Source organism: Lampetra fluviatilis, chromosome 46 (assembly GCF_964198595.1).
Source record: "Lampetra fluviatilis chromosome 46, kcLamFluv1.1, whole genome shotgun sequence".
In the NCBI taxonomy this organism is placed as follows: Eukaryota; Metazoa; Chordata; class Hyperoartia; order Petromyzontiformes; family Petromyzontidae; genus Lampetra; species Lampetra fluviatilis.
In genome coordinates this window covers 10245964-10262407 of record NC_136320.1, presented here as the reverse complement: position 1 = coordinate 10262407, position 16444 = coordinate 10245964, and the positions used below count along the sequence as shown (strand labels likewise).

Sequence of the window (16444 nt, the reverse complement as noted above, 5' to 3'; positions counted from 1 at the left end):
GTCATAACTAAATTTTTAACAACAAACTTCGGGGCAAAGAGGGGTTAACGACAATATGGGAAATCTCCAGATTGCCAAAGGACCTCCCCGGAGGTTTTGGACAGTTCACAAACAAATCTCCAGAGCACATAGAAGAGACAAACGGACATTACAACTCGCTCTTAATTTGGGAGCTTTCGTGACTGCAGGAATTATTCTTTGGTTCTTTTCGGTTAAGTCACGTCTAAAAATAAAATAATAAATCAAAATAAAACAACACATTACGACGTTTCGATTGCAACACAAGCAATCATCATCAGGCATAAAGGAAATAGCAACAAAAATCTAACTAGAAAACTATAGACCGACATACAAGCAGACAGACATCACAACGGCACACATAGAGAGGAGTATACAGGCACACGAAAATTAAATAACCTAGTAAAATATTGAAATGTGATGTAATACAACACAGAGAGTCGGTTAACACACAATTAACGCATGGCCTGGTTGACTACGTGTTTCAAAATTTGCTAAGTTAGAATTTTAAGTGTGAGCAACAAATATCTAACTAGAAAACTATAGACAGACATACAAGCAGACAGACATGACAACGGCACACAGAGAGAGGACACAAATCGGCTGTGTGAGCAACAAAAATCTAACTAGAAAACTATAGACAGACATACAAGCAGACAGACATCACAACGGCACACAGAGAGAGGACACAAATCGGCACAAAGAGATGGTCGTTTCTGTGACGGTCCCTTAAATATAGAGAGGAGGGGAAGGGGACGGGGGGAGGGAGAGGGCGGGGAGATCAATGGGTGCACGCCAACGTACTCCTATTGTAAGTGAGATGATAGACGCGGCACGGGAGGCAAACCTGAAAATTAGGACAAACGCGGCACGGGAGGCAAGCCTGAAAATTAGGAGACAAGCACACGAAAATTAAATAACCTAGTAAATTATCGAAATGTGATGTAATACAACACAGAAAGTCGGTTAACACACAATTAACGCATAGCCTGGTTTATTACGTGTTTCAAAATTTGCTAAGTTAGAATTTTAAGTGTGAAATTTCAAGGAGAGGACACAGGCAGAGAGAACAAATAGCCAGAAAGAAAAAAGGATAAGTTACGGGGAAGTTTTAAACTTATCCTTTTTTCTTTCTGGCTATTTGTTCTCTCTGCCTGTGTCCTCTCCTTGAAATTTCACACTTAAAATTCTAACTTAGCAAATTTTGAAACACGTAATAAACCAGGCTATGCGTTAATTGTGTGTTAACCGACTTTCTGTATTGTATTACATCACATTTCGATAATTTACTAGGTTATTTAATTTTCGTGTGCTTGTCTCCTAATTTTCAGGCTTGCCTCCCGTGCCGCGTTTGTCCTAATTTTCAGGTTTGCCTCCCGTGCCGCGTCTATCATCTCACTTACAATAGGAGTACGTTGGCGTGCACCCATTGATCTCCCCGCCCTCTCCCTCCCCCCGTCCCCTCCCCCTCCTCTCTATATTTAAGGGACCGTCACAGAAACGACCATCTCTTTGTGCCGATTTGTGTCCTCTCTCTGTGTGCCGTTGTGATGTCTGTCTGCTTGTATGTCTGTCTATAGTTTTCTAGTTAGATTTTTGTTGCTCACACAGCCGATTTGTGTCCTCTCTCTGTGTGCCGTTGTGATGTCTGTCTGCTTGTATGTCTGTCTATAGTTTTCTAGTTAGATATTTGTTGCTCACACTTAAAATTCTAACTTAGCAAATTTTGAAACACGTAGTCAACCAGGCCATGCGTTAATTGTGTGTTAACCAGAGGTGGGACAAAGTCATTGTTATGCAAGTCCAAGTCGAGTCGCAAGTCATCAAATTCATGACTCGAGTCTGACTCGAGTCCAAGTCACATGACTCGAGTCCACACCTCTGGTGTTAACCGACTCTCTGTGTTGTATTACATCACATTTCAATATTTTACTAGGTTATTTAATTTTCGTGTGCCTGTATACTCCTCTCTATGTGTGCCGTTGTGATGTCTGTCTGCTTGTATGTCGGTCTATAGTTTTCTAGTTAGATTTTTGTTGCTATTTCTTTTATGCCTGATGATGATTGCTTGTGTTGCAATCGAAACGTCGTAATGTGTTGTTTTATTTTGATTTATTATTTTATTTTTAGACGTGACTTAACCGAAAAGAACCAAAGAATAATTACAACTCGCGTTTTCTTTAACGGTAAAAGTTTGAAACTCAGCAAAAAGAACAAATCGACGTTATAGACTGTAGTCTATATTAGTGGTTTTATTATTACTTATTTTATTTCACCCTAATTCAACTCATATTATTTTGTATTGTATCTTTCTATCTCTGTAACTTCACCAAGAGAACCAAGGAAAGTGAATTCTGGCAGTCAAGAAAGTGAGGGCTTGGTTATATCTCCAGCCTCGGGATATCAAAATATAACTCTAGAATAAAACACCGATCCCTGGAGACACAGACTTATAACAAAGCTTGGCAAAACCCTCGGAATAATGATGGTAACAACGAGGGTCATTATGAATCTTGGTTAAACATTAACCAAATAATAACCACGAGATATTAAACCGGGGGTAACTCATAAGAGATACAAGAAATAGGTCCAACACACACAAGACCAGATAATATGTATTCCATGGAATCACAGCCTCCCCGGCCACCTTTGTCTTCAAACAATTTGACACAAACACATGGTAGCCATAAATACGTATGAAGGGTGTCTGGCCTCGAGATAACAAACACTATGAAGAGGGGGGGGGGGGAATGCAAACAAGCATAAACTTGACAGAAAACAGCCCGTCCGGGGTCATCAAGGGAAGAGGGGGGGGGGAAATCCGGCACGGCCGCGGGGGGAGAGCATGACAGAGTAAGCATCTTTTTTTACTGGTAGGAACGAAGTGGACCAGCCTACAATAGATTATATCGTCCGTCCGTCCGTGTAGCAACATCGCCCCCTACTGCAAACACTTGGCATGACCCTACAAAACCTTTAGACTCAGTGAGGCTTTCCTGGCTAAACAAGTGTAACATTCCCTTATAATTCCCTCAGATAGCTTTTAATTAAAACATTTTAATTAATGAGGCTTTCCTGGCTAAACACGTGTAACATTCCCTTATAATTCCCTGAGATAGCTTTTAATTAAAACTTTGAAATTAAATAAAAAACTCACAGCGCCCTAAAGCCTACAGCTAGGCCTAAAGCCTAGAACTAGGCCTCAAAGTCTCACTTCGTATCGTACCCCCGCGTGTGTGCAAGGGAGTTAATGTTTAACAATGTTACATTCCCTGATGCTTTTAAATAGAAACATTTAAATTTAAAGCTTTTACATAAATAATAAAAACATTTAAATTAAAAATTAACTCACGGCGGCCTAAAGCCTACAGCTAGGCCTCAAGCCTCGAACAACGCCTCAAACTCTCCCTTCGTATCGTTCAACCGCGTGTGTGCAAGGGAGTTAATGTTTAACAATGTTACATTCCCTGATGCTTTTAAATAGAAACATTTAAATTTAAAGCTTTTACATAAATAATTAAAACAGGTAAATTAAAAATTAACTCACGGCGCCCTAAAGCCTACAGCTAGGCCTAAAGCCTAGACCTAGGCCTCAAACTCTCCCTTTGTATAGTTCCCCCGCGTGTGTGAAAGGGAGTTAATGTTTAACAATGTTACATTCCCTGATGTTTTTTAATAGAAACATTTACATTTAAAGCTTTTACATTAAAAACAACTCCCTACCCCCTCCTCGTCCGCGGCTTTCCAGCCTAGAGCCAGGCCTGGGAATCTCTCCCCCGCTAGGGGTGTATTGGAAGGGGCTACAGCGGCAGGGGGCGGGGCTAAGCGGGGCTGGGCGGGGCAACGGCGGCAGGGGGCGTGGGCACGAGGTGGAGGGCGGGGCTACGCGGGGTTGGGGCGGGGTTACGGCGGTAAGGGGCGGGGCAACGAGCTGGGGCCGGGGACACCGAGATGGGGCGGGACCACGGGTGGTCGGGGCGGGGTTACGCGGGTGGAGGGCGGGGCCACGGGCATCCACTTATTGGCGGCCATTTTTTGCCATTTCATTTTATTATAGCCATTCAATTGTTCGTTCCTACCAGCCCACCCCGCAGGGTCCTGTTTTTCCTCGCAAGAGACGCGCGGAGAGGAGAGAATTTCAGATATAAACAGAGACACGGCCATACATCGACACTCCAGCCAGCGACAGAAGATCACCACCAGCTACAGAAGACTACACATCACAAAAGGGCTCTGCAATCAACCAAGGATGGCGAGGCTTGCTGAGTAGCGATGTGTCACCCAGTACGAGCTCAGCGCTGACAGAAGTATTGCTCGAAAGTCATTCTACACTGAGTGACAGCTCCCACGGGCAGCGGCAGCTCGAGTTGAACTGACGAGCAACGTCAAGCAATCAACTTCGAGAAAGGGCGGAAAGCGCCAAGCATCGACCAAGCCAGCATCGCAGAGAACCAGCTGCACGCGCAACCGAGCATCGCCAGAAAGCATGGAGCCGGAGAGAGCGCGCAGCAGTGCCACCAGCGCCACCGAGCAAGGGTGTCAGCTGCCAGCGGACAATAACAAGCGTTGTGCCGACTCAGCTTATCCAGCAGTGGAAGGAGCCTGCAGCTACAGCAGCAGCAGCTCCATGTAACGCCCCGAGCATCAGAGAGCAACGAAGCCGTTTGTATGACACGCCCACACGCACACGCTACCACGCATCGCCTGGCGTATGCCTGACGCAAAGAATTGATCAAGGAAACCAAACCACACACACACATAAACATACCCGGACTAATAATAAGGATCAAGGAGACAAATCCCCACACACACATGAAACACATACCCGGAGTGATAAAAAATAAGACTAATGATAAGGGTGCGTCAACTATTAGTGATAACGAAGAACACTGCTGCCCATTGAGTTACGTGGATACGGTCGTTTAGAAGTATTTTATTCGTTGTTTTTCTTTTTAATTGCATAAATATTACTAATGAATTAATCGATGAAACTAAACATTTAGAAACCTACGGTACGAATCTACACGCTCACAGGGAGAATATTGTGTTGAAATCTTTCGTTTGATCAGAATCTTGCCCGCGAACTATTGAAGCCTTAGCCAATTGATAAGCACCTGCTGAAGCAGGCACACTGCCGCACACCATCATTCCAAGACAATTCGTTAAATGCATAATCTTACCGATGAATTCATTGACGCATACTTTGCCTTCGGGATATGTTTCTTTATTGCCGTTCGTATGAATATCGTCGCATGCATGTTTAAGGACTTTTTCCTATCGCCGTATATGCTCGCGCTACTCCGAGAAATTAATCGATTGTTCTGATTACCCAGTTGACAAAGTAATCATTGAGGGTTAAATGTACGGATCAATGAGGAGAACATCTCCAAGAGTACTGTGTTAACAATTCCAAGCATAAGAGTTCGCATTTTAGAGTGTTATGTTTTTGTTTAAAATTTTAAGTTGCTTAACACAGAAGTGTCTGAGCGGTGCCTTCCTAAGTTCATGCATAATAATCTTAATTATAAGAACTGTATCCTGCGGTGAGATTTGAATTTGGAGACCTGACATAAAACACTAAGACATAATCAGTAAATGTTAAAGCGAGAATAATTGTATTATCCCGATTGATAATACGACCCTAGACAATGAAGCGAAGCTTAATTATCATAACTGCGCATATTAGCATAATTGCATACATTTGCACAACTTAATATGACCACCTCCCTAATTATCATAATTTGTGTGCATAATTACATAATTTAGCATAAATTCAGATAATTATGTAATTTTCCATTTTCATGAAATGCTTATTATTTTTATTAATTTTTCAAGACCCGACATATACAACAAATTGTAAAACAGGATAGCATTGAAATTGCCTATGAAAGGTAACACAAGACGTAAAGTCATTGGTGTGTACGAGTCGTGTCTTACCAAGGATGATGCAGATGAATGTCTGGTAGAAGAGAAGGACGAATACACAGAGCACAGCGCGGATCCCGGGCAGAGCGGCGCCCTCCCGCAGTTGGGTCAGCCCAAACTCCTGCACGCATGGGGACGCACAGAGGACGTACAGGAATTTAAAAAGATATACCAGGGATAGACCATCGTGTGGAGACAGTTATAGATGAGGATGCACAGAGAGGATCAGACAATGAATGGTGATAGACAGAGAAACACCAATTCCTGGGGACACATAAGACATATTAGACACACGAGTGAGACACTCGGATCTATGTAACTTTCAGGCTTACAGGTGTGTCTCGCTTAATGAGAGAGGTATGTTCCGCAGAAATTGCTCGTTAAGGAAAAACTCGTTAAATGATCATCGTGTTAACACTGACTCCCATGTTAAAAGCTCAGATATGTTTTTCAGCCCCAAAATGTTCCACTCTTGAACAACTTTTTTCACGTGGGAAATACAAATACTTTTTAAATAAAACATAAAATGTAACACCCGAAGAACCACAGTGCAAGATTCCCCGTATAGCCTTAACAGACTATTGGGGCGAACATTTATGAAGGGCGTTACGGCACACGAGAGGTGGGTGGCCAGCACGACGCCTGGCCGCCTTTGTTTCCCCCCAGTTGGTGATGTTTATACACCACACCAGGAACTCATTTGAGGCGACTTATGGGAGGCCCAGGACTGGTTCAGATAATTGTCTCTGGTGTTGGCCATGCGCGGGAATCGAACTCAGGTCGCCGGGTTCGTAGCGCCGCGCGCCAATAGTTACACCACCGCTTCCGCCACCCACGAGGCACCCTTCTCCGACATGACCAAACACGCGCACTCAGCACATCTGGTAAACAAACAGCTGCGGACCACAGTGCGCCTCCTGCCGCCAACGATGCATATCTATCGATCAGTCTCTGCTCGATAAGCAAACATTTTGCTTGTTATGCGAACAAATGGGTCCAAATAAAAATTGCTCGTTATAGAAAATTCTCGTAGAAAGAACACTCGTTAAGCCGAGACGTGCCTGTGCTATATTTTTGTATTCTTGGATTTAATTTCTGTCTGCCTACAGCTGACTTATTCTGTTTGGTGATGGTCTTTACAGTGCGAGCTTAACACTTTTGCTCGGAGCCAAGGCAGGCATGATCCCAAGTGTCAATTGTGGACGTTACGATGGCTTGTTTTTCCAGAGCATTTATTTTCTATTATTATTTCACTCATTTAGATAGTGGTTTAAATTGTTTTGCAAGAAATGTTTTTGTACATGATATCGTTTTGTTATCTAACGCAGGGGTCCCCAACCCCCGGGCCGCGGACCGATACCGGTCCGTGGCCTGTTAGGAACCGGGCCGCACAGCAGGAGGTGAGTGGTGGGCGAGCGAGCGAAGCTTCATTATCTGTTTTGACAGCCGCTTCCCATCGCTCGCATTACCGTGTGAGCTCCGCCTCCTGTCAGATCAGCAGCGGCATTAGATTACCATAGGAGCGCGAACCCTACTGTAAACTGCGCATGCGAGGGATCTAGGTTGCGCACTCCTTATGAGAAGTCATAATCCGACACTTATTTTAGTCCGCTCGTGGCCCGCCCATTATTTTATTTACCACTTCCGTCCGTGTCTCTTTCCCGCACTGCGCACTTGTCTCAGTCACAGTTTTGGTAAGCCCACAAGCTAACCCTAGCCAAAATGAGTAAAAAACAAACGTTGCTGGAGAGCTTCTTTGAAAAGGGGGAAAGACCCAATGATGAACCCCCCCCCCCACGGTCTGTGAAAAAATTGTCTTCCATGAAACCGGTCCCTGGTGCCAAAAAGGTTGGGGACTGCTGATCTAAGGGTTGCTCACCTAATGATATGAAAACTTATTTACAAAACGACATTGTTGTTAGTAAAACTATAAATATTTGTGACACTTCCTTTGCACTCTCGATTGTGGAATTAAATTGTCTAATTACTGAACAGACTAATCAATATAAATAGCTTAGGTTTATTATTGATGCTGCATAATCCTTCAATATGCATATTGATCAGGTAATCAAACAAGTTAAATGTAAGGTTGGCTTTTTGTGCAGAAACATGCCAGGTCTTCGAATTCCATTTCGTAGAACAGATTATTGAAGCTACAGCAATTCCGTTATTTGACTACTATGATGTAGCATATTGGGTTGCTTTTTGGTACACGCAAACCAACTTAACTCAATTTACAGTGCTGCATTATGGTTCGCAGGGAATGCTCCATATAGGACGCATCACTGTGGTCACTATGCCATTGCTTGGCAAATGATCATAGACGTGAGAAGACTTTTTCAGTGCAGGGCTACTTTAATTTACACGGCTATTGTCAGTAGATCTGCCCTTTATTTGTTTGACCTGTTATTACCATTGGACAATTCTAATTCTGTGACGCACGTCTGCTTGTCTATTAATACCCAGATTTTGCACACAATTTGGATTAAAAGCATTTAATGTAGCTGTCCCAAAGTGTTCGAAAGCACCTAGTTTTGTCTCTTGGCATCTTTATTCTGGCATCCCTGTCCTCATTTAAACTGACTATTAAAATCACTTTAAGTGCTAATGTAATTTTACAACGTTATTGTTAAGTATGTTTTGTTTTTCAAATCTGTGATTGTGGAATGCTGTCATGTTGTCTGCCAGACAAGTCGCCCCGCTTGAAAAATAACTTCTTTGCTCAATAGGCTTTACACGGGAAATACACTTATGATTCGGAGATGGAAAATGTCATTTTGAACGGTGTCCACCAGTCTGTCAAATGACATATGCATCGCAAACTGGTAGTGACACGTATGCGCACATTTTAAACGTACACATTTGCATTTTGAGATTTGTACACTGTATGTAGTTGGGTTAAATCGAAGTTTTAATCAAGTGTCAATCAAATGTGGCACAGGCAGCTCTTTATGGCCGCTGCTCCTGGGTGGACAGAGCTCAAGCCTGTGCTGTGACCCGTGACCCCATTCTTAAGCGAATATGCAGAATAACGGTTCTCCTGTAACACGCTGAATAACAGCCGTGTCGCTGATGGGATGTTTAAAACAAACTATTATTTTTATACTCTTTAGTTCTTTCGGTGAAGTCACATAGGTATAAAATAAAATAAATCACGACGTTTCGATCGCAACACAAGCGACCATCATCAGGTGGAACAGATACAGCAGGAGAACTGCTGATATAGGAGAAAGAGCTGCTGCAACAAGAGTTTATATAGGATTTTGGTGGGCTCAACCCAAGGGTAAGTGGGCGGATCTAGAGAAGGAATTTGTACGTAAATGTAAATGTGAGAAATTAGCATGTCAATGTGAGATGGTCCCAGCCACCAGAGGTGGCGGGGATCCTCCTGTGGCTGGGCCGCCTCACAGATATATAACCAAGTAGTCATATTTGCTTCTTATTTGTTTTAGTACTTATATGCTCCACAATGACGCCAATGAAACAGGAGAAGTTCTCCACAACTATGGCTGTCACCTGATGAGGCTGGTTATAAATACCGGTGAAACATCGTACATTAATTGTAAATGTTGTGGGTTTACTCTCCAACACACCGATGCACTGAATTAAACAAATTGGCATGTTTTGTTTACGTGAAAAACCTTACTAATTGGCTGTCGGGTGGTGGCGGCTTTAACGACACATTTATATGTACGCAATCCAACGCAAAAATAAATATTTTGGATTAGTTTATGTAATGTGATTGAGGTGGTCTGAAATTACGTTAAGCGCGTCCGTGTTATTGCCGTTTTCCTGGTTGTGGTACTCGGGCCCCCATTACACCCCACGCACACACACAGGGGCTTGGCGTGGAACGACTCACCAGTTCAATAATTCGTATCCACCCTTAAGCTCATGAAACTTGCATATGTGCAAGAATGTTTTTCATATTGCAGGCAATGCAATTTTTTCAGATCATCCCTGCGGCTACTAAATGAGCTACCATTCACTGCAATGTAAAATAAAAGTACGGAGTCAAACCTGACCCTGAATGCAACAATGAGGATGACAGGTCCTACCCCTATCATATGAAGATGTCACCACAGGCAAAGCCGTTGATGCCATGACACCTTAACAATGCTTTCTGGCCTCCGACAGATTCCGCAGCTGCTGCACAGTAAAACACATGACCAACGAAATGTGCCTGTTCTGCCTCACGGCAGGAGTTTTGCCTCACAGCAGATGGGGGGGGGCGTATGAACACAGGGATTTCCTGTTTTTGATGCTAATTTTGGTCACGTGACCAGGAAGTTGCGATTTAAGATTCGCGCTCAACCACGCGGGCGTCGGCCATTACACACATAATTCAAGATGGCGGCACACATCGCGTCCCAGTGAAGCCAGCCGCAATTGTCCATTGTGGGACCTTAAGAAGCATTGTCTGTAAGTTCGTTTATGTTCTTATATTGGCAATGCTGCTATAATGTTAGAATGACCGTTATAATGATGTAAATGCCTTTATAATGCTGTTAAATTGTTATGATAAATACGAGGCCTAGTTAACAACGAAGCCTGCAACTTTCCTTATTGTGAATGTTACTTGTAATTTAATAAGTCGAGTCAAACTTGTACCCAAGTAAACTATATTGCGATCTGGAGAGCAAGGATGACAAAATGTCTCATTCATAGTGCAGTGTTATGTGTAGTACTGTACATCTGGGGTGCAGTGTGATGATAACACAGTGTGCCTTTATGTAACACAGTAGCTTATGCGCTTGTATAGCTATTCAGTGGTAATATAGGTGCCTGGTCCATCCAGGATCTATTGTTGAGAAACATGTTATCTAAGACAATGTTATGATGCTGTGGTGTTCATTCATTGTGTTGGTGTTTCCGGGTATTAACAGATGCTGTATCTGTGCTGTTTTCTCACCAGTTTTACCTCGTTAAATTCAATAAATGACGTTTGGAGTCGGACGTTCATCCTGGCTCCGAGGGTTTATTGGACGTGAGGTTAACTACTCAGCTAGCGGTGCAACGCAGCGCACAACGAGGCCGAGACAGTGCCATGACAGTATCCCTCCACCCTGGCCTTGGGTCCTGTCTTCCCCTTGGTCTGCAGACTGTATATAACCATACATTAACACACAATTGCATAACTACAAGCACACAGCAGCTGTGCCAGATAATAGACGGATAACAAGATCAAGACTGCACCTTGTTGGCAGAGAATCCGATGAACTCAAGGAGACGCAATACACGACTTGGTAGCATGGACAGCATCTGGACAGATACATTGGCCAAATGAGTCACACAAGCAAAATATACCGTGCATCAGCTGTATGTGTGCGTGGAATGACCGTGAATAAAAGTGCATGAGCACTTTGAGCTCCAGCTCCGCTTTTGCAGGAACACAAGTTGTCACCCGAGACGCACAGGTAGAGCGTCAGTACACACTTTGGTTTTGTAAGCACTCCCATTTACTCTTAAACATACAAAAATATATGCATAAAAGTTAGAAAACAAAGCAAGTATATCTGATAGCTCGTAACATGTGGGTCTGTCTCATCCGTGTATAATGCCACTCCAGGTGACGGCAAATTGTACCTGCCTGGCAAAGGTGTTATGATGACGTCACTCTGTCACTTAATAGAGGACTGTTGCTGTTATTGGGGCTTGCAGTGTCAATGCTTAGTTTTAATGGCTGTATGCAGGATTTTAAATGGGTTGCACACCACATTGATTGCAAGTGTGTTGCTGTAGGATGTATTTGTAGATATGAACTACAGTGGGTGCCATGACTCAGAGTTGCAGTATGAAAATTACTCGTGAAAAAGAGTGTGTGTGTACCATTGCTACATAACCACACCAACTGTTAAAAGGAATAACCTCATTGGGCTTTCCTCTAGTTCAACAGAGGATATGACATTTAAATAACATTTTCTTCATTCTTGATTTGAAGCTTTCGTGACTTTAGGTAAAATCACGTAGTTAGAAATAAAATAAAATATTTTCTTCATTTCCAAGAATGTGCTCTACAAGCGTATATTCATAAATGTCCTGCATATCTGCAGGGATTAAAGATTAGGGAAATTAATTCCACAATATCCTAATGAAGAGATTTTATAGCTCTTGACAAGAATTGGGCTTGTGTTATGTACTTTGGCGAATTAAAGGCTCAGTTGATAGATGATGCAAAGATGCAGCCTATGCGAAACACCCATGATCAGGTGCAGTCCGCGTGCTCTCTGCCAGCATGCGTGACATTGCTTGACCAACGAGGCACAGCTAAAGGTGCACAGCGCATGGTGGAATATATGGCTGATTATATTTTATAAGGGGGCCTCTGCAGCTAAGAGGACATGCTGCTGGCAAACACTAGCAGTGGAGGTTCAAAACAGGAGCACTCAATGTGCAGAACATCTTCTGGCTAAAACAGTGAGCTGACTCAGTAGGAATTGCAGGTTATCTGTCATTCATGATGTTAACCTTTAACACCTGTGTCTATATTGTGACCTACCAGCAAACCTTTTACCTTAAAGTGCACCTTGCCTGGCCCCGGCACTGCAGTACTAATACTGACATTGAGTAGTGAATGCAGGCTGCTGTTCGTCTCCAAGAGATTGCTAGAGAAAGGGTGAACCATAAACAAGGGATGTGCTAAGGAATATCACCAGGTTAAATGCCCCGATGCCCAGTTTGACTCCTCCTTGGAAGTGTGGAAAGTTAACACTGTGATGAGCTCTGTTGTTCTGATCCAGTATCTGCTGGCAAGCCCTGCACACGCATCCAAAGAAACACATGAGTACGCAACCTTAACAGAAAACACGCAATTGGCCATACAGACTGTGGGTGCAAGAGATGTTAGCGAGCATCTGTTCAAGCCGGTATGTGACAAATGAAAAGATGGTTTTGCCAGCATCACAAATGGCAGCTGCCACCTCATCTCCCATGCTGATGTCAAGATAGCACACAGAGTTAAGCCAAGCTGATATGAGGCGAAGGCCATATTCACACAACTGGCGTTGTGCATCATGGTTTTCAGGAAACAAACTCAAGCACTGTGATTATAGAATAGTGCGTTAAACGCTGATGCTGCTCCCTGCAATGATGATGATATCAATGGTGATGATAAAGATGATTTGGGAAGAACTGTTCCCTTTCCCCGCTCGGCGCCCAGTTTACGGTCCTTTCCAGTCGTACAGCACTCCGTGACGCTCGGTCAGGTAAAGTAGTGCATTCAAAATGAGAGACGTGTTCATGATTCACAACCCCTCCTTAGAGATTATGCGAGGACTGTCACAATTCGGGGTCACGATTCGATAAATACATTGCATAGCTGTTACAATCTTCTTTGTGTTGTTTAGCGTTATTTCTGTCCCCCTTCGCAAAGTTTTGGTCTGTCCATTGGCCTAAATGTAACAGCAAGCGCTTTAGTGGATTTTTGGTGTAGGGAGCGGTGGCTCACGTGGACAAGACCTTCAAATTGGCGCTCGAGAAGGAGAAGCTGATGCTGCCCACGCTTGTGGTTGTCGTATTGCACCTGAGGCGTCGCTACTGAACTTTGCTGCCTGACTAACAATTAGCTCGCAGTGCATTACGTACACTGTGACCTGTACATTTAACAAGCTAGTTCAAAATAGCGTTACGTAAACACGCGTAAAACGTGAAGCCGCTGTCCTTAATTTTTATGATTTAGCTTTGTCATTATAGAGACCCAGTTAATTCTTGTAAATGAGATTATACTGGTCTCTTGAGTTCTCACCTGATTAAACACAATAATAGGTTTTTTACCATTTTTTCTGGCAACAAAACTGACACCTTTTTACAAGGAATCATGTTTGCATTAACCACAATACCTGCGGTGTTGGACCAGATGACGCCAAAAGGCGCCTTTTGGTGTCATCTGGTCCAACACCATGTGAGACTGGGCTCTAAGAAAAGCTGTCTCTGGTGTGGACCAATCAATTTCAAGGACAATGCATATATTATCAGAGTTGTTTTTTGTTTCCATTCTGACCACAGGTATTGTGGTTAATGCAAACATGATTTCTTGTAAAAAGGTGTCAGTTTTGTTGCCAGAAAAAAGGGTAAAAAACCTATTATTATATTTTGCTACTGGCAAAGGAGGCCTCATGATGGTTAAACACAATAAACTTGAAACCTTGAACTTTCCTCCCAACCGATTCGAGTCCACAAACTGGTGCATTTATACGTGAAGACGGTAGCACTGAAAAATGCCTTTGCAGTGGGAAACTCTGGCCGGAGGTGAGAAAAGAAAGTAAAATGACTCTGCCCCTTTTCGGACAGGATCAATCTCTCCATCATCAGAAGCTGTGTCTTAAAAGTGTTTTCTCGCATTTGCTACGTGCCTATTGCTCACGGTATAGATGCACATGCCTGCCCTCGCATGGTGATGAAAACGCGTGGACATGCAGCTACACTGCGGGCAGTGGGAGCATGCAGTCACTGACTCGCTATGGGTATTCCATCAGCATTTACTTGTCTGTCTGTATAGATCCAAATGCACCTGTTTTTTTTGCATCCCTGCTTTCATGTGTACATTCCAACAATAAACATGTGGTCCAGTGTTACAGGTGGTCCACGTCCTTATTTATATAGCTTGCCATTGGGATTTTAAAAGGTTCACTGAACTTTTTTTTCAAAATGAACACGTGAGGGGGGGTGGGGGGTTCAAGAGGAGGTGGAAGGGGGAGTGGCTAATCTATGGAAGGGCTAGGAATGTGCAGATTAAATATTTTATTGCAACAGACATTAACTTCGTTATGAAAAAAGTCCAACCTTTATGAACTGAACAGTATATCATTTAAAGCGGTGTGTAAGATGACAATATAGTAAATAGGCCAATGCATTACACATGTGTAGCTGCACATACCTGTAGATCTGATAGCTGTTCCGAATTTTCATACCTCCACGTATGAAGCTAATGAGATTTTCATCCTGAAATGCACAAACGCAAATGTGCACCTGTACCAATGCTCACCTGTGCCTGAGTAATTGTGTATGTGCGTGCAAGCGTGTGTGCATTACCTGTATGAACGTGAGTGCGGCTCTCTGGAGTAAACACTCAGCATAACACAACTCCGCATGCATCTCCTCTGAAGGTTGAGAGACAAAGATGCAAAGACACGGATTATTCATCACTTACAGTTTATTCATATTAAGGTTTTTTGTGGGTTAGGGGTGTTAACACGCCACCACCCGCCACTGCCAACCAGTAAGGTTTGTCACGTAAACAAAACATGCCAATTAGTTACTACTTCAGCCCACTGGTGTGTTGGAGGGTAAATCGACAACATTTACAATTTGAGTATGATGTTTCGCTGCCAATTACATCCAGCATCATCGGGCGATTTTGCCAGAATTGTGAAGAGATCTACCTGATTTCGGTCTCAAATATAGTCAGAGGACGTCATCACTGTGAACCAAAGATGTGCAGAGAGCAGAGGGGTTTTTTTTGTAATTATATTACGATATGCTAAAAGCCTGCAGCTGTCAGCATGTTCAAAGTTATTTATTTTTCTAATTTCAATAGATTCACGAATTAGTCTTGGCCAGTAATAATTCGTTTTACATAACATTTAAACATTATCAAAATCAATAGAATGTTTTTTTAACACGTTGGCTTTCGCGACCAACTTGTAATGGATATCCATTGTAATTTTTATGCACTAACTGGGGGGGCCGTAATTCGGACCCAAGGGATGAGGTTGTTCCAAACATTACACATCATACTATCTACTGTATACAGCTCAGATATAGTACACGAGTGTGTGATGTTGTTACATACCCTCACCATGTACTATAGCTGAGCTGTATACAGTAAATGGTGATGGTATTTTGAGAAAACAATTAAAAGTGTATGTCATCAAAGAAAAGTCACAGAGGTGATAATCGTATATAGTGAAATAAAAGCCACATTGATGAGGTGTCAACCATTAATGTTGTGCAACAAGAGCACCAACGTTGCGCATACTCATACGCCCTTTCTCACATGATACAGATGCAGTACATGATAAAATGGAGACATATCAAATCAATCGCTGGAATCGCTGGACTCCAAAAAAAACGGTACATACAACAGGCACTTGCTGGCAAAAACGCGCACACACACACAAAACTATTAACTTTATATACAGTGAGGGAAAAAAGTATTTGATCCCCTGATGATTTTGTACGTTTGCCCACTGACAAAGAAATGATCAGCCTATAATTTTAATGGTAGGTTTATTTGAACAGTGAGAGACAGAATAACAACATAAAAATAAAAAAAACGCATGTCAAAAATGTTATAAATTGATTTGCATTTTAATGAGGGAAATAAGTATTTGACCCCCTCTCAATCAGAACGATTTCTGGCTCCCAGGTGTCTTTTATACAGGTAACGAGCTGAGATTAGGAGCACACTCTTACAGGGAGTGCTTGTTACCTGTGTAGTAGGTTCAATGAGACATAGACGACGTAGTCGGAGGCACACTTATTTATTATAATGTTACACTCA

General features: G+C 42.8%; 1 protein-coding gene across 1 annotated transcript in view; it reads right to left on the bottom strand.

Moving 5' to 3' along the window:
• The window catches only part of LOC144947767 (tetratricopeptide repeat protein 39B-like), a 112607-nt gene that overhangs the window by 25010 nt on the left and 71153 nt on the right, over positions 1 to 16444 (bottom strand). Inside the window, exons 6-10 of the mRNA XM_078877128.1 lie at positions 14974 to 15041; positions 14819 to 14883; positions 12597 to 12699; positions 11140 to 11205; positions 5956 to 6064 (exon numbers count right to left, since the gene is read on the bottom strand). Coding sequence (XP_078733254.1) covers positions 5956 to 6064; positions 11140 to 11205; positions 12597 to 12699; positions 14819 to 14883; positions 14974 to 15041 — 411 coding nt within the window. The remainder of the gene's footprint in view (positions 1 to 5955; positions 6065 to 11139; positions 11206 to 12596; positions 12700 to 14818; positions 14884 to 14973; positions 15042 to 16444) is intronic.